A 24,685-nucleotide genomic window follows, 5' to 3' on the forward strand; every position below is an offset into this window, starting at 1 on the left:
TGCCGGGGGACCGTGTAGGTGTGACCGTCAGGCACCGATGACTCACCCTCCACCTCATCTCGCTGTCCATCTCCTACAACTACTTTTAGCTCAAGTGTGGCCGAGAAGGGGCGCTTCCTCACCTAGGACACTCAGGCCACAAATACTACCTTGGAAAGGAGAAACAAAAATAACCCCCTCAAAGGCAGGCTCATCCATTCATCAGACCGCGGCTTCTAGGCGGTCAGTGCTCGGGTCCCATCATGGTCACGGCTTTAACCCGGTAATCCCATGGCACCTTCTGGGACCAAGGTGATGCTTCAGCAGCATGCAGGAGCCCCGGGTGATCCTGCACCCTGCAACGCTGAGCGACCCCAGGCCAGCCTCCCCTCAGGTAATCCTCATTCGGTTTGGGAGTCGCAGAGCCCTCCCGGCCCCAGGGCCTCGTTCTCACTCACGCTGGGCTTAGATCAGACTGTTGAGCTGGCTTTGCAGCCCTGTCCCGTGACATTCCAGCAGCAGAGGACAGAATGGAAACGGGCTGGGAGCAAACATTTTCTCTACCTAACGTGGAAAAGCCGGACAGACAACGGGGCTCAGGGAGATGCTTTCAATGAGATAACTACGTGAGACCGCAAAAGCTTCCTCACCCCAGCTACCGGGGATTGGAAAAGCACCCAAAAAACTTAGAGGGTGCTGTTATTGCCCTGTCTGAGTGGCACGTGTGGGGGTTCCGTGAGCCTGATGCGCCCCAGGGAAGCCCAGCTCAGGTTTCTCACAGGACTGGGTCACCCCACATCTCCCTGTGCACCCCGCAGGGAGAAATGGAGGGACAAACCCCAAGTTCAGCAGGCACGTAGCTAAGGAGGAACAGAACAGGGAAGGAGCACACAGGTAGAAGCTGGTTTTGAGCAAATATTCTAGATCTTGGGTTTGGATAGTGGGCTCACGATTGTTCATTATGTTATCCAGGAAATAGACACTAAGGGACAGAAGGCCATTCACGGACCAATGATACAAATGCATCATGACCAAAGACGGATGATCCAACTGAGTGCGTCTGAGGTCCTGGGGAGGGAGAGAGGGAGAGAGGGAGAGAGGGAGGGAGGGAGGGAGGGAGGCAGCCACATCCTTCACACACCAGTCCAGAGGTTGCCCAACTGTGGCTTGAGGTCTGCACGCACACACCCCCCTATTTTTGTAAATAAAGTCTTACCGGAACCTGGCCCTGCCCATTCACTCCTATTGTCTATGGCTGTGTTCGAGGTGCAGCGGCAGGGGCGGGTCGTGGCCGCAGGGACTGGTGGGCTGCCAAAGCCTAGAATGTTCACTATCTGGCCCTCTGCAGAAAAAGTGCATCCCTCCACCCCTGTTCAGACTCTAAGTATCTGCAACTGGCAGATGAACCTCCTCCCGCCCAGCTGCCGGGTCAGGGGTGCAGCCGGGGGTGGGACACTGACCAGCCGGCCAGGCACCCCGCCACTCCAGCCCCAGGCGGAGGCACCCGGCAGGCCGTGTTGCTGGGGACCACTCCCCTTTCTTCTCTGGGGCTCTGTCTTCCCTTTCCCCTCTCCCCCCTGCTTCTCCTCTGCCTGTCTCTCCCTCTGTCTCACTTCCCAACGTTAAAGTGACAAGAATACCCTAAGCCAGGTGCCATGAAATGAGGTTGGTTTTGTTGGCTTGGAAGACGAAAGAGGTTTGAGTGCAATGTCCCCATTCATATCCCAGCCAATCGCTAAGCAACAAATGATGTATCTTTTGAAACTGTGCCGGCTTGACCTTGGACGCCCCCTGAAAGTCCAGTGTTTATGTGGCCAAAACATCCGAACTCCCTCCTTCACCTGAATCTCCGGCTGTGCTCACGGCCCATGCGGGCACAGCCTCAGCCCCAGGACCCACCTGGGCGCCCTGCCGGCCAGCTTCCCGTGGTCGTGCCAGGGAGCCTTCCCGGACGGGACTTCGTCAGAAGGCAGGCCCAGGGAAGGAGGATGCGCCCCCGGAGGCCATCGGGGGGGACAGGTGGCCCGCCGGGGTCTGAGCGGGGGACGCGCACACAGACTCTCAGAGGCTTGGGTACCATTTCCGGCATCACGCTCGCTATCAGTGATGTATTTATCATGGGTGGGACGCTCGCTCTTATCCTATCCTCTGAAACTCTTGCAAGCATTTCCTGGCTTCTTCAAGAAATTGCTTGTGCAACTTGTTTTGCTCTTCAATTTGCTGCTGAAGGTCATGGATCATCTGACTGTGCCTGTCATCGTCCATGAAGCTGGGGGCCCAGAGGGAAGTGTGCTCACATGCCCCTTCCTTCCCCTGGTCTAGGGAGGAGAAAGACTTCAGGCGGGCCAGGCACGCCCTTCTCTGTTCTCTCTGCTCTTCCAGCCCGGCCTGGGAGTGGGCTTCCCAGCTCAGCCCCGGGGGGCCCATGCGGTGCCACAGCTCCAACTGCCCACCCGGTCCCTGCCACAACGCTGCCAGGCCAACTCCGTCTGCCTGATCCCGCGGGGACCGGCGCTAGGCGTCCTCCACCAGCGGGTCCGGTCTGGCCGCTGCTTGTCCAGAGCCCATGCCACCAAGGAGCCGGTTCTCTTCACCAATAAATACTCTTGCCTTGGGAGACAGCGGTTCACTCTCAGTCTTACGTGGGAACTTGGCCAACCGGAGATATTTCTGGTTCTTGAGCTTGTTCAGGAACTCCTTCAAGCTGGTTTGGGACTTGGTCTGGTGGGTATCCGCCTGCACTGGGCATGTGGGCTCCCCGCCAGGCTGCACGTCCGCCTCTGCACCCACCGCTGTCTTGTCTCTCTGGGGCTCACCTCTACACTCCTGCACCTCGGAGAGGCCAAGCTCTTCCCTGGAGCTCTGATCCACCCCGGGCCCCGCTGCAAGGTGCAAGTTCAGGTGCTTCTTCAGCTCTCTGTTTGTGTTAAACAGCTCCTGGAAGGCAAACTCAAGCTCCCTCTGCCACCTGCTCTTGTCCCCGCACCGGCACGGAGACGCCTGGGGTGCGGCGCCCCCTCTGTGGGTCCAGCCAACGGGCCACAGCTCTTCTAGGTCTTCTGCTTTTCCCTCGGGACTCTGATGCTGACGGTTGTTGTCCGGGCCTTGACCAGGAGGAGCCGCCCCCTTTCCCGGCTGCCTCCGCCCGTCCCGGGCTCCTTCTCTCCCCTTTCTCCCGACGCTCGAGCTCCCCGGCAGCAGCCAAGAACTCTTCTATGTGCACCCCTCTGCCCCCCCGGGGCTCAGCGGGACGGCTGCCACCACGGGTCTTCATCGAAGGTGCTCGCTTGCCCTTACTCTTCTCAGGGGGGCAGAGGGGGTGACGGGTCCGGCCCGCGGCTCTGGGAGGCCCCTGCTTCTCCGCGCCCACCGCTTTCCTCTGGGACTTGGTGCGCCAAGGCTGCCGTCCGACTAGCTCTTCTCTGCGTCTCTCCTCTTCCCTGACGGCTGCTCTGTGCTTCTCCGTGGCCCTCTGCGGCCGGGCTGCTCCTCGCTGGGCCGGCCCCTGCGAGCCAGGCAGGGGCTCCCTGGCCTGTCCTCCCCCTGTGCCTGACAGATGTGCTAAATATGGCCACTCCAGGCCCCGGCCTTGCAGGCTGGGGGCCTCCTGCCACCCAGCCTCCAGCTCCTCGGCCAGGCGCTGCGGGCTCTTCTGCTGCGGGGGTCTTGTCGCCTCTGCAGGGCGAGGGCTCCTTTCTCGCGGACTTGCAGCAACCTGTGCGTCTGCCTCAAGCACGCGACCTCGTGGTCGGGGCTGGGACTCCGCCGAGCGGCTCGGTCTGCGTTTCTTTTCATGTCGGCGACCTGGGCAGGCACGGCTTCAGAGCAAAAGTGGTGGGAACCAAGAGCGGGAGTCACGGCGCCGGGGGCGGAGGGGCCATACCTGCCACAGCTGTCCCGTGCCGAGCCCACAAGACCAGGACACACTCTGCTGCCCGGAGCGTTCTGAGAAGAGCGAGCCCTGGAGACAAGGCACACGCAGCTCTGGATGCAGGACAAGCTCTAAAGCGCGTCCCTCCGGGTCACTTTTGCCAAGACCCGCCCGTGAGGGCCCAGGCTCGGTTCCCAGTCTGTCTTGCACACCTTTAACGAGACCCTGTGGGGCGGCTGTTTTCCCCGGGGTGTGGTTTTTGCTCTCCAGGGGACACGTGGCAACGTCTGGGGACATTTTTTGTTGTCATAACTGCAGGGAGGGGGAGCATCTAGTGCATGCAGGCCAGGGACACTGCTCGACATCCCGCGTTGGCCAAGAGGTCCCCACAATGAACAGGGGCTCAGCCCCCCATGTCAACAGTGCCGAGGCTGAGACCCCCACCCTAGGCAGGGATGGAAGGGTGCAAGGGTCCGGGCTCTGCAGGGGGAGCTGCTTACAAATGGGAGGAAGAAAAGGTGGCGAAGGAGCCTGTGAGGCCAGGTGTGTGTGCACGTGTGCAGGTGTGTGTGTGTGGGGGGGAGAGAATGCATGGTACTAGAATCCACTGCAAACCACTCAGAGGGGGCTTAAGCTTCTGCTTTCGGGATTCGCAGTTCTTCTCTTGTGGGGTTATCAGAGGGGGACGCGTTGGCATCCGGAAGGGACCCGTGCCCTGCAGGCCCTCCTAGAAAAGGAGGGGCATTTACACCAAAAAAGTGTGGACTCACACTGTGTCCACCGGCAGCTGATGTCAAAATCAGCCAGACCGGTGGGCTAAAGGAGCCCCTTCCTAGACAGCTGCAGGCTGTGCCGAGTGCCCCTCCGCCACCCCTCCCTGCTTTCGTTTTTTTTTTTTTTTAACGTTTTTTTATTTATTTATCTGAGAGAGAGAATGGGAGACCGAGAGCATGAGAGGGAGGAGGGTCAGAGGGAGAAGCAGACTCCCTGCCGAGCAGGGAGCCCGATGCGGGACTCGATCCCGGGACTCCAGGATCATGACCTGAGCCGAAGGCAGTCGCTCAACCGACTGAGCCGCCCAGGCGCCCCCTGCTTTCCTTTTAGTCTGTGCGCAGCCGGGCTGAGCAAGGCCAGCCCAGAGGCACGGCGGGAGTTGGAAAACAACACCGCATCCACGGAACATCAGTTACGTGTACCTGCCCATCTTTCTTACAATAACCCTGTGAGGTAAGGGGCTACCAGCACCCCTGGTTCACAGCTGGGGAAACTGAGGCAGGGACCGATGAAGAAACTTAACCGAGATCACACAGCTGGCATATGGTCCACATTCGACCGGCCAAGGCTGCTCACACTGCCGCCTGCTTTTGGTAAACGTGATCACCCAGTGAGACACTTAGAATAGCGGTTAGCATGCCATCCAGCCACTCTGCCGACCACCACGATGAGCAAGAGGCGGGGAGAGAGAGAGCTGGGGTGCTGAACGTGAGTGGCGGGGATTCGCAGAGGTGCCCCGGGAATTCGACGGGGGAAGGAACAGTCTGGGTGTTTTCTCAACAGATTGTGCTGGGACAGTTGGATAGCCACATGCAAAATCATACACCACACATAAAAACGAACTCAAAATGGAGCACAGACCTTAACATTAGGTCTAAAGCTACAGCTTCAGCGGGAGACATAAGCGTATCTTCGTGACCTTGAGTTAGGCAAAGATTTCTTGGATACGATCCCCAAAGCACAATCAACCAAAGAAACTGGTTAAGAAGGTGTTATCGATCCTAAACACCTTGGCATGCCAAGAGACCTCATTCATAGGTGAGAACAAAAAGCACAGAGTGGCAAGAAGTACCTGCGAATCACATATGCAACAGAAGGCTTGAATCCAGATTATATAAGCCACTCAAGATGTAATAAGACAAATAATCCAAGTTTTAAATGGGAAAAAAAAAAAAAGCAAAATAGACACTTGACTAAAGAGGAGGCACGTGGCTCATAAAGCGTGAGATTTTAGCATCGGCCGTCATGGGGGGGGTGCACGTGGAAGCTACGAGGGACCGTTCGCGCCCACCGGGATGGCAGTAACGAAACAGACGGACCGTAACACGTGTTGGTGAGCACGCGGAGCAGCCAGAATCCTCCCACGCTGCTGGCGGAATGCGACACGGTGCAGCCGTTTTGGAAAACAGTTTGGCCGATTCTGAAAAGGTAGACGCAGATTTACCATATGTCCCAGCAACCGCATGTCTCAGCGCACGCCCAAGAGAAAGGAAGAGCGCGTGTCCAAACCAAAGCCGTGGAAACACAGAGGGACTGGACGGCCTCCCCGGCTCACGGGCCAGATGGGAGTTTGGGTCCGAGTCTCAAATGCCAGCGATTGAGCTTTTTCCACCTTGGGAACGGCCACGGTGGTGTCCAAGCAGGTGGGGAGAGCTGTGAATGTCCCCTCGTCTGCTCTGGAAGACACCTGGAGGGAAGGGAGACTGCGCCCTTCGATGCAGCGGTCCACCGGCTCATCTTCTGTTAACTGGTGACGGTTAGTAACACCTGGATGCGCCTCTCCTGCTCCCGAGCGCCCTAACCCACTCGGTCACCCTGAGCCAGGCCCACGGAGGCCAGCACCCCAATGCCACCGAGTTGGCTTTTCTAGGAGACACACAAATGGATGAAAACATAAAACCTCCTGACAGACTTCTTGGGGACAAAGTGCAGAACTGGAGTGCAAACTGGAGTCAGCTCCCAGTTCAGGAACTGAAAACCCCATGACGCCCAGCAGACGCCTCCTTGCCCTCCGCCCACATCCCCAGCTCCTCCAAGCTGCCACCTCCAAGCCTGGCCCCACTTGCTAACTTGAGCCCAGAGTGTTCTGAGCATCCTGGGGTTCTCCCTCTGGTCTTGTAATCCTGCTCCCCCAGAGCTGGACGGCTGCCTGCGCCACGCCGGCTGCCTTCAACCCCTCAGGGAAACCACAGCCCCCGTCCCGACACAAGCCCCACTCAGAGCAGTAGACGGAAGGCGAGGTGGACGCCGTCTGGCCTCCTGCGCCAGGCGGACACTGGGCCCATTCTCTCCCACCCTCTGTGGCCCCGGTGCGGTGGCCACCCCCAGGCAGTCGCTCCGATCGCCTTCCAGGAGAGATGGGCCCCTGCCAGGCCGCTGGGGAGACCTGCTCGTGGGCGCCGGCCGGCGCCAGGCCCACAGCAGACTGCAGGGTCCCTCACACCCGTGACGGAGAACGGCAACTGTGCCACGATCAGAGGCTGGGAGGTACCCAGGCTCTGACGTCAGGCAGGTCCCATGGCTCCACCGTAGGGTCGCAGTCCCGTGGCTCCCTCCCGCATACAAGCGGCATGAGGCTGCCCGTGCAGGGCCACGGAGGGGTGACACAGGGGAAGCCGCACACGTGCCATCGAGGACCCGCCTGTGGCCCATCCTCACGGGCAGGCTCAGAGCCGGCGGGTGGGCCGGCCCGCGCTCGGTGGGCGGTCACGTGGCTGATCTGTGGCAGTTGGTCGGGACAGACCCCCCGCCCTCCAAGTGTTGGCATGTGTTGTGAGGATGCTGCAGGTGCTAGGGGGGCCCCAGATCCCCCAGAACGATGTCTGTGGTGGCAGAGTCAGGATGACACGTGGTGGACATCACACACCCCCAGGGAGCCTGGGGAGTCCGTCCACCTTGCACGTACCCTACTCTCGGCTGGAACCCACAACGTGATCTGAGGGCTCATCTGTGCCCATGGGACTACATGCGATTTCACAGACATTTAACCAAACGAGGTAACGTGCATGAAGAAAACGGTAAAACGGAGCTTGCTGTGTGGACAGGACACTGATCACCACGTAGACCTCACTGACGGTAGACCCGCGTGGCGCAGGCCATCCCTCTCGCCTGGTCTCACCGCGGCAGGTGAGCTCTAGCCCTATCCCCGCATTCTGATGCGGAAACGGAGACTCAGAGAGGTGAAGTAACTTGCCTAAGACCACATGGCTCATAAGCAGTACAGGAAGGGTTCAAATCCGAGCAGGCAGACCCCTGACCTGAGTCACCCACCCTGCAGCTGAGGGACGTCAGAGCTGGGAGCTAGGACTCTGTCCTGGGGTGAACTTATCACCTGACCTCCCACTATCGCGAGAGGCGCTTAGCCTCTGTGCGACGGGATGGGCCTCAGTGTTTTCCTTGCGTTTTTACTGGAGTTCATCAAATGAACCACCCTCCCCTTTCCCACTCAAGTATTTTCCTTAAACACTGAAAGGCAAGAGCCAGCATAGTGCCTCCTGAATCTTGTTAAGAGTCGTATTTTGATCCAGCAGGTCTGGGGTGAGGCCGACCTTCTGACTTGTAAGGAGCTCCCAGGGGATGCGATACTCGGGCCCGGGGATCACACTTTGAGTAAGGCGGTCCTAGCAAACGGCTCTACCCAGTATCCGTGTCTCGAGATCTGCCTCCTCCCAGCCTCTTACCCCACCTGAGCCCCTCCTACAAGACTCCTAATCAGGCTCTCTGCCTCCCCCGGCCCTGAGCCTGACCCCAACACCTCCACACCCGGCTACAGCCACCATTCACTCAGCCAGTGGTATCTTCACTGGTGCCCTGCTGCCCATGCCAGCAGGTGTCCCAGCACCATCCACAGGCCACCTGCAGCACGGTCCGCTGAGCTGCCAGTTAAAATGCAGATTCCTGGGACGCCTGGGTGGCTCAGTCAGGCAGACCTCAGACAGGCAGACCTGTCTGCCTTCGGCTCAGGTCATGATCCCAGGGTCCTGGGATAGAGTTCCACATGGGGCTCCTTGCTCCACGGGAAGCCTGCTTCTCCCTCTCCCACTCCCCTGCTGTGTTCCCTCTCTCGCTGTCTCTGTCTCTCTGTCAAATAAATAAATAAAATCTTTAAAAAAAAAAAAAAACCAGCAGATTCCTGGGCCCTGCGTCTGCAGGGAGGGGCCCAGACCCTGGTCAGTTCACCAGCTCCTAGGGAATTCCCAACAAGGTCAACAATCCCTGGTCTGTGGGCCCGAGAACATGCGGCAGCTCCTGATCCAGCTCCCCTACCCAGCTGGGCTCCTTGACCCCCCCCCCCCCGCCCCACCCAGGTCCGGGGCCAGAGTTGTGCTCACGTGGGTTCTTCTTCCTCAACCCTACCCGCATTTCCCCAAGCCAGGTCCGGTCCCTCCTTCCTCCAAGGACGTCCCCCAACCTCTGTAGCGACGAGAGAAATGCTCCTGCCTTTCTCTAAAGGCCTACAGACTGGGCACCTGGGTGACACGGTTTAGCACTTCTTCTTTGAAACGTATAAAAATAGACACAAAAAAGCCCCCATTAGCTGGCATGGCCGGAGAACGTTTCCCTATAGCTAAAGCTTACTCTTTCATGTGTGAAGTTAATCATTTCTGTCTTCTGAGAGTCCACAGAACAGATCAAGTTTGACCTTTTCTCGAACACTCCAGATAATCTTTTGGACTAAAACGTAAGGAATCCTTTTAGGGCTTTTAAAATGCATAGGACCAAAAAAATATATGTAGGACAGAGTGCCTCTACAGGAAGTGACCCCAGAATATAATCTGGGTTCTATAGGTTGACTCTTTATAGCCTCCTCTGTTCTCCTCCCCGGCTGAGACACAGACACGGGGACAGCACCCTAGCCTCCTTTTTTCCAGTGGCCTGGCACCCACATGGGGAGCTGCTAAAACTGTGTCTGGAGATCAACAGAGTTTGCGGCACAGGGCACGGACAGCTCTTCTGTGAGTCGAGGACAGGAGTGTGTGACTCTGAACATACCAACCTAGCTGCGGACAACCAGCACCCAAGTACCCACGGGGACACACAGAACCAGCTGTGTTGCTGGAAGGTACACCTCCAGCTCAGAAGATTTTTTTAAGATTTTATTTACTTATTTAGAGCAAGCGAGACAGCAGGGGGAGGGCAGAGGAGGAGGGAGAGAGAATCCCAAGCAGACTCCCTGCTGAGCGTGGAGCCCGACGCAGGGCTCGATCTCATGACCCTGAGATCATGGCCTGAGCCGAAATCAAGAGTCAGATGCTTCACGGACTGAGCCACCCAGGTGCCCTTCCAGCTCAGAAGATTTTTAACGGGCCTGGATACCTGGCCAAATCTAACAAGGCACCACGTACTGGGAAGACATTTACAACTCGCATGTGGGCCCCCTAAAACCAACTGCACAAATGCAGAGTGGGAGCAGGTCGGCAGAGATGTGTGGCCTCCCACAGAGGCGGTGTGATCTTTACCCGTGGGGACAGAGGGGCCTAGAATAAGCAGGGCAATAGTCCAGCCCGGCGATACCTGGGTCAGACCCCAGCTGGGCGTTCCAGGCCCTTGGCGTGCTGAGCTGGAGGGCACGTGGAAGAGGCAGGCCCACGCCCGAGGAGCTCCCACCCCACGGGCTGTCCGGATCAAGCGAGGTGGTCTGTGAGGCTCTGCAAACAGCCCGTGGCTCACAGGAAGGCCCGGTGAATGTCTGAGCACCACAGAGCTGTAAAGACAGAGGATGGAGCCCATGTGCACGCAGCTGACAGACTTGAGTCTAAATAACCTCAAAGAGGCGCCGATAGCTCACAACGTCTACTTCAACAATGTCGGTGGGAGTCTCATAATCATAGTGTAACTACTGAAACGCTTATGAATTCACCTAATTAAGAAATAGACGATAAATGACAACCGTGCAACTTCACTAAATAAGGAGAAAACTTAAATAATGGAGAGACTGGACTTCCCAGAAAGAATTCAGAAAACCTCTCTAGTGAGTGTTCAACGAAGGGGGAAGAGGATGTCGCCTGAGTTCAGGAGGAGAATGAAAAACCTGTCCGAGGAAGAGAAGTCCTGAGGAACTGAGAATGTTTGGAGTGGAGCTCGCAGGTGATAGAAAAGTCTAGAACAGCACAGTGTGGTGGTTAAGAGTATTAGATGTGTGACCTGGTACCAGTTTCCTAACTCCGGACGCCTCAGTTTGCTCCTCTGTGAAATAATGGAAATAACAGCACTCATCACCCTTAGAAACACCCAAAGGCTCAGTACACTGTCTGGGGAAGAGGATGGTACTTACTGTGCACGTCTCCAGATGACTGAGCTAGACCAAGAACACATTACAGGGAGGCAGAAACTGGCCAGGTGGAAAGAAGCACTTCCTACAGGATTGTCTTGAAATCACTGGGCTGACTTGGTAGGTAGTGAGACACCCATCACTGGAGGCATCCAAGCCAAGCCCGGATAAAACAAACATCAGAAACATTTTTAACTCCATTTCTCTGAGCTCTAGCCTCTAAAAATACACTCTGTGACACCCAGAGCCTCGAGGTTTGCCCACTTCCTGACTCCCAGCCAAGTTCCAGAGTGGTAGTTCCTAAAGCCAGCTGGGTTTTGGACCAGCTGCATCAGAATCACTGGGGCAGTGGTAGACAGGAGTCCTGGCCAGGCCCCACGGCAGATCTTTGCACCAAAATCCTGGGGTGGGGGCTTATAAATCTGTATGTTTCACCATCAATCACCCTGACATACAGCCTGTTTGGGACAGTTCTGGAAGGCCAAGATGGACAGGCAGCCAGGCCCGTGTCTCTGTTATCCCCTCGACCAGCTTCAGACTCAGAACGAGGCCCAGACTCTTCCAAACTCTTGGGAGATACCAGGCTAGCCAAGTGGGCCACTTACGGCTAACCCAACTGGTGGCTTACTAAATGTCCCTTGACAATGTCAATCATCGGGTTTCCCTGCAACCTCAGACTCCAGGGACACAGTGTAGGTCTGGGGTCCCCATGACTAACAGCTGTTCCTACTACACGATGACCTCTCCCCACTCTTCCAAACAACCACGTTCCTCCCCAACCCCGTCCCACCCCCCATCCTTCCACCCAACTGTATATGGAGAGCCTCACAGTACAGGACTTTCAAATTAGCCTTCGGGGCATGTGGCCTGGCCACCCTGACCGGCCCACTTCCCAAGGCCCCTGGAGGAGCCTCACCAAACGGCTGGGCACACAAAGAGCCCACCCCACCACAGACACAGGGCGGGCACCGCGGGAACTTCGGAGGGCCTGCATTGGGGTCCCTGGGGCCCACTGACCAAAGCAGGCTGGAATCGCAGCTCCCCACCTCCACCAGCAGCCCGGCGTCTGCCCCAGCTGGTGAACTATGGCAGGCTGCTGCCGTGGGAACGACAGAGCTGCTGGCCCGTGACATCAGAGCAGGGGTGAAGTCAGGGACAGCGACGAGCCAGCCAGAGGGCAAGCGCCTGGCAGGACCCCTGTTGTGGGTCCAGCAATCACAAAGATTTGGCTCAAAACAGCTGGGGTGACAAGCAGGGTGACGGCCTGCGTGGGGCATCAGGAAGGTCCTGGCACGTGTGCCCTTTTGTTGTTTAAAAAGGGGCTCTGGGTGAGAAAATCCTTTACTCCCCAGCCTGGCAGCACATGCTGGCGCTCCCTGCCAGGGGCTTGCTCTTCCGAGCTGTCCCACATCAAAGTCAGGGTCCCCGCGATGCCTGCCGCCCCTCACCCCGCGGGGAGAGCATCTGTTCCCACTCAGGTGGGGACATCTGCTGCTAGAGGGTGTCACTGTTGAGCAGGACTCCCTGGGGGTGGGGAAGAAGGGCTCCTGGCCCAGGACCCTGTGGGCCACCCACCCACCCAAAGTAAGAAGTCGGACATGCCTGGGCGCCTGGGTGGCTCAGTTGGTTGGGCGACTGTCTTCGGCTCAGGTCATGATCCTGGAGTCCCTGGATCGAGTCCCACATCGGGCTCCCTGCTCGGCGGGGAGTCTGCTTCTCCCTCTGACCCTAACCCCTCTCATGTGCTCTCTCTCAATCTCTCTCTCTCAAATAAATAAATAAAATCTTAAAAAAAAAAAAAAAAAGAAGTTGGACGTGCCTGACCTCGTTTCTAGGGCTAGGGGCACTCTCCACGAATCTCACAACTAAGAAATTTAGTTTGGGGAACAGGACTTTGGCCCTAAGAAGTCAAAGCAACAGATCTCGGGGTTTGGCTTCTTGAGAGGAGAAAGTTAATAACAGGAACTTGGCTGAAGCGTGGGAATCTCGGGGACAAAAGCCTTTGTCTGGGGCTGGAAGGGCCCTCGGAGGAATTCTTCCCACGGGAAGTTCTCAACCACAGCCCACCCCCTCCACCCACTTTTGTTGGGGTCTCTCTTCTTGGTCCTTTAGATCTAGTCTTCTCCTTCTGCAGCAAATACCCTCCAACCCCTTGGCCTCTGCAGTGTGGTCTTGTGTACCCCCCTCAAGCAAGGGACAAGAATGGGGGGGTAGATAAACATGGCATCCAAATGTTACAGCTCAGAGGGCCTCTGATGGCCTTCCGGAATGTTCCAGCATGGCCACCACCAACATCCTCTCCCTGCTGCTTCTGGATTGAGGACATTTCTCCCACACCCAGTCCTCCTAACACTCCCTCAGCAAATCCTGGAAGGCAGCTCCCATCCCTCCTCACTGGCTCTAACGCTGGGCGCCGGACCCCACCAGCTCTGAACATCTGGGCCCCCTGCTACTGCGCTCCACAATTAGACCCTCACTTTAGCGAGCTGTAACTTTCAAAATTACACATATCACTCACGCTCATCATAGGAAAATTAGAAAACACACGCTTGTGAAAGAAAGTCTAATTTCACCCCCTCTATCTGAACGTGTTCTAGTAAAAAAAAATTGTATGCCATTTGGTCCTGGGGAGCGTCCGAAGCTGTGATTTATTTAACCACTCCCCCTGCTGCTGTGCGTGTAGGTGTTTCTAACGTTTCCCTAAGACAAGACGGAGATGAATATCCTCCTGCCTAAATGTTAGCATGTGTCCTCAATTATTGCCTAGATACACGAGTTGCCTGATCAGAGGGGAGACTTATGTTTAAAGCCCTCGAGCTGCACTGCCAAAACACGCTTCCAAGCCTCCAAAGTGCTCAGGTTAAGACAGCATATACCTATAGTCAAGCCCTTCCAAGGACAACAAGCCTCGTAGCCAGATGAGCCGAGCAATGGGAAGTCCAGCGCTGTGACATCCAATCCCGCTTCCAGAGACTCGTGCCAGGACCGGGCTCCTTCCATTCCTGGCAGGAGCCCTCGGTGGCATGACCTTGGTGAGTCATCCAACCCCTCCCCACCCACACAGGAGGGGACACGGGCCTCACCTGCCTCACTGAGTCCCTGCAAGTCAGGAGAGAGATGGGAAGTCCTTCTGCACTGGAACGGCGGAGACAGGGGATGTTTTTATCTAAGAGACGTAGGACTGGGGAGGATGTGTCTCGTGTTTTTGATCCCTGCCTTCCAGAACAGTGCACACAGAGCAAAAGACCACCATAGATTTGTTCCTTCATTCTCTGTCCTGGAGCCATCTGGGCCAAGGAAACCAGATGTCGCGACAGAGAACCCGGGACGGGCAGTATGCATCCCGGCTCTGCGCTAGAGCCTCTCCCTCCTGAAATGCCAGGCTGGTCCTTTTCTTCCACAGACATTGAAGGATGGAAGGTTAAATGCTAGACAAATGCTCCCAGGGGAGAACTGTGCGCACATGTCCAACTAACGACCCTTTGCCCAAAAAGCAGGGCGCCTTGTGTGGGGCCCCCAAGCCACCCTGTCGCAGAGTCAACATCATCATCGTGAAATGGATTCTGTCCTCTGAACAGAACAATCCACCTCGGACCTGAAGCCCACAGGCGGCCAAAGTCCTCTCCCCGGCTGGTGACCGAAGGAATGCCATCTCTTGAAAGCACCTGGACTCTAGTGACCAGCTAGGTTTGCAGCAGGGACACTCAGTAGCCTTGTGACCACGGGCAAAGGCTCGGGTAATCTTCCTCGGTGTCGGAGCCCCTGGTGGTGAGGTCACCGTGAGTGCAGACTCCGCTGGGTACGTGCAAGCATGCAAGACATGCAACACAACAGGATTGTTGCCCTACGTCTCTGCCTGCAACACGGTCCTGGCTCTCTTCGGCCTCCTGTCCTTGCCTTCCACTCTCCTGCATGTCACGGGACCCAGGGGAGGACACGGTGGCCTGCGGAGGGTCAGCCGACTCAGCATAGTGGATTCTCAACCCCTGGAGTGACCAGGCAGAATGGCTTGGCAAAGGCGGGGCCGCAGACCCCCGAGGGTACGATTTCTCTTTGGTGCTGTGAGCTTGTGTGATCATGAGGAAGTGCACAGCCCTCCTCCATCCGTGTGCCCTGAATCCCCCATCCAGACGGGAGCGAGGAGGTAGGTAGCCAGAGCGAGCTAGACACAACAGGCAGGCTGGGCTTCAGTGCTGAGAGTCGGCCGGGAATGGAGAGGAGAGGTTAATTTTCCTGTCCCACCTGTGGCCTTCTTCTTACCGAGCTCCAGCTGGAGCACCAAGCTGGGGCTCCGCATCCCAGGTGCGCTGGGGGGGCTGACGGCGGAGGTGGGGGGCTCCCTGGCGTCTGCACTAGGCTCACCCGGCAGAGATTTACTAGCCTCTGCCAGGCCAGCATCTCGAGGAATTTCATCCTGCTTGTACGGAAGAGGGAAAGGAGCCTCGGGCACAGAGTCGGGCTTCAGAACCAGTTCCGGCTGGCTTTTTGCTCCCAATTCCTTCCACTTTGTCTTTTTTCTCTAAAATGTCAGTCCATTTCCTCATTCGGCCCTTGGTAAAGAATCGGCTGTTGATTTGTAACCAGGGCCTTGGAGTACATGCAGGGGGTGTAGGCAGAACCTGCGGCAGGACCCCGTGCTTTGCCGGGTCTGTGACAGTGCCCCCAGCCCTGATGGGACAGCCAGGAAGGCCCAGCCAAGGCCTTCAGACTATAGATCAGAAAGGGACCCATAAAGCCTCAACCCAGGCCAGGTCCTGCCCCCAGGACACGCTGAGGAGATCTCAGGGGCTCCCACCCGCGGCACATCCCCCCGCAGAAAGCCAGGTTTTGTCTCGAAGCTCACTTCTGCCTCATCCAGGCCACTTTGCTCTCCGGCTCAAGACCCCAGAAGCGGGGGGGGTGTGGGGGGGTGGATTCTCTGCATCTTTGGGGTCAGGTCGGGGAATGACACCCCAGGGGCATGGCTGCTTCTCAAGCAGGCAAAGGGGAGAGAGCGGCCAGCAGCAGGCAGCGCTCACGGGCAGCCGGCCCTCACCTCTCGGCCCCGGGCTCGGCCTGCGTCGGGAAAGGGACGAAGGGTCCCTGCCGGGCTCTGCGCACCGTCCTGCCTCCTGCAACCGCTCAGCTCCGCGGCCCAGCTCAAAGCCGCACAACCCCGTGACAGTGTGCAAGACCAGCTTGGACACCTTGAACAGGTGAGCGGGACGCGCACGGCAGCTCAGCGAAGCCGACAGAAAGCAGCCTGTCTCCGAGGCACATGAAGGACGACAGGCTTCTCAAGGAGCAACCAACCCTCCGGGCGACGCTTTCTCAGGGGACCCAAGGCAGCGTCAGGCGGCCCCCCCAGGCTCAGCACCCTCACCCTATTCTCATGGGGGCCCCTCCGCCGCCCCCCACTCCTGAGGAAACCCTCACCTCCCTGTCCCTCCACATCTATCCCCAGCGCCTTTCAACTTGGAAACAATTATCCGCCTAAGACACGCTAATCTAACAAAATTTAGAAAATGCAGATAAACAAAAGGAAATAGAAATTGCCCTTGATCTCACCTGCTGCCTAGAATTTTGACGGGACACCCTTCCAGACTTCTCTCTCTATGCACATTTAAATGTGTACACACTTCTTTATGAGATAAAGATACACAGAAAACCACATAAAGGAAAGCCAGTGAATTACCACCAAAAAAGCAGGCCAGTGGTGACCCTAGGGAAAAGGGGAAGTTAGGGCCAGGAGGGATCAACAGAGGGTTGGGGGAGGCAGCAATGTTCTGTTTCTTGACCTGGATGCTCACTCGGAAACTCAAGAAACATAGAGCGCTTGGTTGTACATTTTAACAAAATGTGTGTTGGCCCCAGACTCCGTCTCAGTCAGAGAGAGAGATAATATTCAAAACGTGAAAGCATTCAGGCCTCAACTGGGCTTTTAAAAGTAATACCCTCTGAACGTCCTTCAAGGTCAGAAACACGAATCCGTAACGCTGCTCAAAATGCTGAATATCCCGCCATCAGGATAGAGCTCCATTTATTTGGCTCATCCGAAGTCGATGGGCTAACCTTTGAGCAAGGGGTTCCTCTCCCACCACCTGGAGCGGCCATGGCCACCCCGCCAAGCCCACGTGGCTCAGGATCACCAAGGTCAGCCTCCTCTGTTAACATCCCCCCCACCCCGTCCTTGCCTTGGCTGCTTGCTAGCTGCATGACCCCGAGCAAGGGACTTCATCGGCCGTACCTCAGTTTGATCTTCTATAAAATGGGCATAATGACGGAACCAAATGAGCGGACACCAGGAACATGCAGAATCCACTTGCAAGCACTCAGCACTTAATAAGGACAGTATTAACAGGTCCCCACCATCCTCCCTTCACCAAATGATACTTTTCCTCCCAGCTCCCTGGTTGCCTCTTGGCAGCACCAGAACCTGGCCTGGGTCTCCCCGAGCTCCCCTACCTGCGCAGCTGATCAGCATGGCCCGCCCTCCAGGTCGGGTGGGGATGGTGTGCATGGAGCAGGGTCTCGCACCGAGACGGCTCACACCCCCACCCTCCATACCCACACACCCCAGAACCTCCCGGGGATACCGGGAGGTCCTAAGCATGTGACCACTCTTTCTTGTGATCTTCATTGCAACCCTAGGAGGCAGGCAAATTACCATCTCTATTTAGAGCTGGAGAAACGGAGGCAGAGAGCACTTGCCCAGACATCTCCCCTGGACACCGTTGGGGGCTGCACAGGGGCCTCCCTCACAGGCTTGTTAGAAAAAGTAAGTCTCCTCGCTTCCTGCTGACTCTTCTTCCCTTCCCTCCAGGTCCCCTCACACATTTCCCACTGTCTGCTGAGCCACAGCCCGGGCCTTTCTCATGCAGACCCCAGTGTCGCTGTACCCCAGCAGAAACAAACAGGGAATGGAGCCTCGGGCACAGAGGTCAAACCCCAGAGGTGACCCCACCACGAGCCCTTCACACCCCACCCCCCAGCTGCAAGATCCGCCTTCTGTCTCAAGTCCTCCCCCCAGTGCACGCACCACAAGGGACCACAGTCCCTTAAAATCACTCTCCTGCCTGTAGCTTCATGACCACTCCCCCCACCCACACCTAACAGCCCTCTGGTGGGTCCCGCTGCTGGGACTGCAGGCTCCGCCGCTGCACCCAGGCTCAGCGCTGCACGCACATATACACACAGCTTTGCTCCCGGTTTCAGAACTCAAGACCCGAGTCACCCCCTGCCACCACCCCCCAGTCTATCTTTGGACGGATGTCCATATACCCCAGGACAGGATCTTTCCTTACAAAGACTATACCTCAATTTGCTTTTTAGACTAAATATTCGTCTACTCTGCCTTGCTGGGGTCTCCAGAAGCCTAACCCGGGATACTATTCAGACTCAGCTGACCCAGGGAGCCGTACAGTTTTGTCTGCTACAAAATGGGATTCCTCTGGGTTTCTGCACATTTTCCTCCTGGAGCTGCACATCCACACAACGATGGAGACACAGGAAGGATCCCAGTAGTCCAGCCAGTTCAGGCCCCAGGGGTCCAGGGGAGTGGGTCCTGGGAGCTCCCAGCTCCGGATGGGGGAGCCAGCTTCATCCCACCTGCCCCCTAAGACACTGCCCATGACCATCCCTCGGTCTGGAAGACTTCCTCAGCCGCTTCCCTCAGCCACCTCGCCTCCCAAATTCTGGGGCATCTCACTGACCCTCTTACCACTGGTCCTCACTCTCCATACTTGCTCAGACCCTCCAGCACCAAGACAGAAGCCTGGCCCAGCAGTCTCAACACCTATTTGTCCATTTAAAATTATGTACAAGTGCAGCAATCGATGTCTATCTAAAAATCTGGAACATTCTTTTCTCGAACCTAAAGAGTCTGGGGTAGCCTGCATTGGAGACGACTGCCCTGTGCAAACTTGGAGGCGGGCATCAGAATCACCTGGGCAGTCTTAGAAATACCAGTGCCCACAACCTGGACCCTGAGGCTCTAACTCGGGACACCAGTTCAGACATCGGCCTTTTAGCCAACTCCCAGGGCCACGCCTGCTGTCATCCACAGGTGCACGCATGGCTGCCTCACCTGGGGCCCTTGGGAGGGGACACAGACTGCATGTGATAAGCCAGAGTGGTGTTCTTTGGCCCCTCGCCCTCCTCTCTGGCCTGATCTGCACCCAGAACGCTCTCTCACCTTTGCCCCGGCAGGTGGCCCCTTTGCTCAGCACATCCCCACGCTGCCACCACCCATGATGCGCTTAACTCTGCCTGCGTGGGTGTTCCCCAAGCTCTCGCCTCAGAGTGAGGGTTCTCTCTCTCCAACCTTGACTTCCCCGCTCTGCTTTTCTCCTCCCAGGAAGACCATCCTAGCTACAGGTCCACCTGCCCTGGGTCCCTTGCGCGCGTGTGTGTTGGGAAGAGAGGGAGCATCCCAGGCAGGGGAGAAGCGCTGACCCTGCCCGCCACGCTGTTCCCCCTTCTCCTCCAGGCTTTTTCTTTCTCCTGCTGTGTTTTCCATCCTCTCGGCTGCCAGGCTCCTCCAAGCACATCTCTTAGCCATTATGGAATCTAAGGGGTTCACGCACACCTGCAGCCCCTCGGGCGACAGAGCAAGGGCTCTGCACCTGGACTAGGGCGGCCACATGCCCCTGCCGACCCCGTAAGCCTTGGGGCCTTCTACATCCTTGTTCTCAACGCGATCAAATGCTGCCAATGGATGTGGACTACGCAGCCTGCATGAGTGTCTGCCTGGCAACCCAGCTGAGGCCGCAGGGAGGACAGGCAGGTATCCATGCTCGTCTGTAGCTCACGGACTCCAAGCCACGACCGTCAATTCCCGAGGACGGAGCGGGTCCTGGCTGGAGGCTGGCAGCGCACCCTCAGATCGCAGGCAGGTACCACGATGTGGGGAGCACTCCCTGCAGCCACCAGCCCGCCCCAGCATGGTTTCCACGCCCAAGCCCAACCCCAGGAACTGCCGGGAGCTCCGGTTCTAGTCACCCCCCTCCCCCCGGGAGAACGCATCCTTCCAGGGACGCCGTCCAAAACCGGGCCCAGGGGCGCCCCCCACGGCGCCCTCCCTTCAAAACCCTCGATCTCCTGACCCCGAAAATGCATTCCCCTCTTTCACACGGTGACTTCGTTTATCATTTGCCCAAAACCCCGTGAGTCTGTCTGACTTTACACCACACCCCAGCCATCGGGGAAGGGGTCCGCAGGGCTCTGCGCACCTGCCGCAGACACAGTTCCAAACCCACTTGCAAACTGCCTGGCACGGGCGTCTCGTGAGGACAGGATCAGGCCTTGCTTCTTCCTCACATCCATGGGGCGGAGCCGGCCACTCCGAAACCGTTTGCTGAAACCCAGCCCGCTATCAAAGCGAGGATGTTCGGAACACAGATCACTCAGGCACTCTGCAGAAATACTGCCATCCCCGCCGGGCCCCCATGCACCCAAGGCCTGATTCAACTCACAGGAACCTCATCCGCCTTGCTCCTCCCGAGCACGCGTGTCCGCGGAAGACACGGCCGTTTCTGAATGCTTGGTGCGTGCTTTCTGCAGGTGGCTGCCGTCGGACCCCCATCAGTGCATGCCTGGGGCTGGCCCGCCACCCCGGCAACCAGCACATGGCCTTGGCTGTGGGCCCTTCTCCACCTGGTGCCAGAGATCACCAGAGGGTTTGCAGAGAGCCGTGTCTGGAGCAACCCCTAGAGAAAGATGCCATGGTGGGCACTCCTCCAGACTAGCCTTGGGCACCACCACCCAGGCCAGAAGTGAGATTTTACTCCCGCTGCCCCCATCCACAGAGCTCCTGGATTTACCCAGGACTCCAGAAACTGGCCCAGACGGCCCAGATCTGCCAAGCCGCTCAGCAGGCTGAGTGACTCCAGGCACCCTCCGTGGTGGTACCGCCTGAAGAGCAAGCCCAAAGCTGGTCTCTGGCCAGGTTCAGGGGGCTGGGCCGGCTTGCCATCCACGGCCACAGCTCCATTAGGTGGTCGGAGTCGGGCCAGCAGCACATGGGAGCAGTGCTCAGAGACAGGGAACGCATCCCGCTTGTCCCTGCTTTCCTGGAAAGGACAGGGAACACAGGGCCTTCCCGGAGGGACCCCAATCACCTCTTACCTACCGCTCCCTTCATCCCAAATTTCGTGACCTCATCATGAACTCCTTTTGCCGGCCACAGTTCCGGTCCTACCAGCTTCCAGAAACCCTGACGCAGGCAGACAGAAATCCAACGGTTTCTTAAGCCAAAGGCCCCTCGTAGACAGCCAACAATTAAAGGCAGCAACACAGCACACTGAAGGGCAGCTTTTAGTGTCCCCCACATGCACGCAAGCCATCACCCTCCATGGGTCCCTGGGCCACAGCCCCTGGGGGCCCAAAGTCACCGTGGGGCTTTTAAAGCTACACGAGCGGACGGAGGTCCCAGCCAGACTGTATTTACAAAGGGACCCAGACTTGAGTGATCTTTGCAAGGGGCCCAGGCAATTCTGTTCTCAGCCGGAGTCCAGATCGTTGCAAGAATGCCATGGACAAGCGCACTTACAGGAGAAAGCAGACACAGAAAGGCCACAGCCTTCCCTGAGAGGTGGATGCCACAGCCGCCCAGGGCCTCCCAGAGCGTGTCTTGGCTCCGTACCCCACGTTGACTGAGCACGGAAGGGTCGACTGGGGCAGCTTGGCTCGAAGAACTTCCCCTGAAAATTCGTGTCCACCCAGAACCTGTGTCTGGGACCGTATTTGGAAACAGGGTCTTTGTAGATGTGATCAAGTTAAGATGAGGTCATGCTACATGAGGGTGGGCCCTAAACCCAGGGACCGGGATCCTTCTAATAGAGGGATTTGGACAGACAGGCACAGAGAAACCCCCTCAAAAACAGAGCAGCCACTGGAGTGACGTGTCCACAAGCCAAGGGATGCCAAGGATCGCTGGTAGCCAGCAGAGGCTGGGAGAGAGCCACCTGGAGCAGATGCTCCCTCGGAGCCTCCAGGAGGAGCCGACCCTGCTGACACCTTGATTTTGGACTCTGGGCCTCCTAAACTGTGACAAAAGCAACTCCTGCTGTTTTGAGCCCCCCAGTTTGTGGGTTCGCTCTGGCGGCCCCAGGAATCTCATGGACTGGGCTTTGCAGTCCAAGTCTGGCGTCAGCTGCCCGACGGGGCCGCCAAGCGGGGAAAGGGTAAAATTTAGGCTCTTGCATGATTCTGATGCGAAGAAACGGGACACACACGCCAGGAGATCCAGGTGGAGGAGAGAGGAATGCACAAAGCAAGAAAGAACCTCAAGGCTTGCTGAAGCTCCTCATCCCTGACCCTTTGCTGCCTCAGCTTACTGGGCAGGCCAGGAAGTGGCTGGAAATTCTTCCCACGCAGCTGAAGGGTGTGAGGTGGTCCCAAGGCCCAGCCCTTTCCTGCTCGGCTCTTGCGAACCAAGCCCAAGCGCCTTACAAGACTCGGTTCCTTCTGAGCCTTGGGACCATCCTGCCCTACAGCTTGATGGTCAGAGGCATGGCCTCGCTCTTAGCAAAGGGGCCTGGATGCCCAGCGGACACCGCAGAGGAAGGGCAGTGTGCATTGCCCTCAAATCCTGCTGAGCACCAAAGCCAAATCGGGGAGTCAGTCTTATGCTCCCCACCCAGACTTTACATAAAACTACTCTGCAAGCACGCACGAACCACGTTCCACACCAAGGTGGCCAAGCCACGTGATCCCTGCAAGTGAGAACACCTGCAGACTCACTGGGCTAGGTGGCAGGTCACAGGGCCGACACGGGTGTGGCCAGGAGCCGTGCAGGTGTGGGGAGATGAGGAGAGCAAGGCTGACAACAAGAGAAACCCAGAGCCCCTGGCTCTGGGTCTGCACAGGTGAGGGCAGCCAGCCTCACCCCATCTGGCCTGGCAACCAGATGTTCAGCCGGCTGAGACTTAGAAGCAGAGCCTAAACCTGTTGAGAAGCCATTGGGGGGTGGGCACAGGGGCCCACCGGCTGCACATCTGTCCTTCTGGCTAAACTGAACTCGGCCCAGGAAATCCTGGCTGACCCTCACCAGGGTGGTTGGAGGCCCGGAAGGAAACCTCTGGGGTCCAGCTGGTTCCTCCCATTTTTGCTGCGTTCTCCCTACTTGTCTCCCGCCCCTGCGGCCCCTGCATGGATCAGAACAAATACTGGGCTGCTCCTCCCTCCCTCGCTCGCTCCCACCTTTGAGGAGGGAGAAGTGCCGAGGGGAAAAGATATTTTCTGAGGATTCTAAGCAGCCACACAGCCCCACTTGCCCCAAAGTCTCCAGTCTTTGTGGATGTCCTGAAAAAGCAGTCACCCGCAGCAAACCACTCAGGGACCCTCCTCCCCGTCCGGCCCTGTGTGCGGTGCCTCCTGGACACAGAGCAAGGAGCTGCCTTTGGGGCTCTACCTGCCCTTCCCGGGTGCCCCTCTGTGCCCAGGGAGCCTGGCCAGGGGAGGGAAGCTTCCATTCTGCCTCAGCTTCATCCGGTGAGCCCCCAAACAGGGCTGGTGGGAGAGGGCCAGGCACGGAAGCCCTTCCCCACCCAGCCTCGGGCCACAGAAGCCCAGCTCCGCCTCGTCTGTGAAAGTTTCTCCCGGGGTCCCCAGGCCTCCAGGCCCCCGGGGCCGCAACTCTCCCCATCCCACGCTGTGTCCCCCACTCTCCCCGCCCCCCACGCTGGCATCCCAGGGCCCTCCGCCTGCCAAAACCAATCCGCTCCCTGGCTCCCTTTTCTGGGGCTGGAGCTGCGGAGGAATTTCGGTGGAATTTTGAGGTTGAGAAGCATCTCGGCAGAGAGGCGAAGAAAGGGAGACGTAAGGAGGAAAAGAAAGTGCGATTCTGGCGTCAACTTGCAGGATTCTAGAAGGCCCGCGGGGCCGGCGTCCGGGCGCGGGCCCCTCGGCAAGATGCGGGCCGGCGGGGCGCCCGCGGACCCTCGGGGAGGCGGGCACCGGGCCGGGGCGGGGTCGCCGTCCTTACCTACGTCTGCGTTGCAAAACGCCTGTTGCGGGTGCACCGGGGAGCAGCTGCAGGCGTCGGCCGGGCGCAGCAGCGTCCCCAGCAGCAGGAGGCCGAGCGCCAGCCGCAGGCTGCGGGCCGCGGCGCCCATGGCGGGCGGGGGCGCGGGGCGGGGGCGCGGGGCGCGGGGCGCGGGGCTCGGCCGCCGCCGCGGCTCTGCGGGCGCTGGCCTCTGGGCGCGCCGGGGCCGCGCGGGGCTCGCTGCGCTCCGCTCGGCGGGCGCGCCCTCCGCACCTGGCCCGCGCTCGCCCGCGCAAACTTTGCCGGGTCCTTGTCGCGGGCCGGAGAGGGGGCGCGGGGCGCGGCGGCGAGGAGGCGGGTGGGGGCGGCGAGGCGAGGCGGGCGAGCGAGGCAGCGCGCGCGACCGGGCGCCGGCGGCCTCCGCTGCCTTCTATGGATGCGTGCGCTGCGGGCGCGGGCCGAGCCGGCCTTTTATTGCGCTCGGAGGCGTGCCGGCTCCGCCCCCCGGTGGCGGGCGGCCAATGCGGCTCCGGGAGCTCCCGGCCGCCCCCTCCCCGCGCGCCTCCCGCGCCTCCCCGCCCTCCCCCAAACCGGGCTTTGTTGTGCGCGGACCCGGAGACACGTCTGGGGGCCCGCAGCTGCGCACCTGGCCCCGGGCCGCGCCCCGCAGCCCCCGCAGCTCCCCAGCACCGCTCCCCCACCCCCCAGGTCGCCGGAGGTCGGGGTGGCAACTGCGGGGCGGGGGCGGCGCCCAGGGAGGCCCTGACTCAGCACTTGGGACTCGCAGCCCACCCCTCAAGGGCACCAGGCGCCCGCCCACCCCCCC

General features: G+C 58.5%; 2 protein-coding genes across 2 annotated transcripts in view; both read right to left on the bottom strand.

Moving 5' to 3' along the window:
- Nucleotides 1–24,305, bottom strand: part of TIMP2 (TIMP metallopeptidase inhibitor 2) — a 45,494-nt gene extending 21,189 nt beyond the window's left edge. The window contains exon 1 of the mRNA XM_045888344.3: nucleotides 23,860–24,305. Within this exon, the coding sequence (XP_045744300.1) occupies nucleotides 23,860–23,989 (130 nt within the window). The 5' untranslated portion in view covers nucleotides 23,990–24,305. The remainder of the gene's footprint in view (nucleotides 1–23,859) is intronic.
- CEP295NL (CEP295 N-terminal like) lies at nucleotides 1,958–11,662 on the bottom strand. The gene is given in 3 exon segments (XM_045888342.3): nucleotides 1,958–3,093; nucleotides 3,095–3,636; nucleotides 3,639–11,662. Coding segments are annotated over 3 exon segments (1,656 nt in total). The 5' UTR covers nucleotides 3,775–11,662; the 3' UTR covers nucleotides 1,958–2,115.
- Nucleotides 24,306–24,685: the final 380 nt, after the last annotated feature.

This window comes from Mirounga angustirostris, unplaced genomic scaffold (genome assembly GCF_029215605.1).
Source record: "Mirounga angustirostris isolate CCGP_5_RB_7025 unplaced genomic scaffold, mMirAng1.0.hap1 SCAF_17, whole genome shotgun sequence".
Lineage (NCBI taxonomy): Eukaryota > Metazoa > Chordata > Mammalia > Carnivora > Phocidae > Mirounga > Mirounga angustirostris.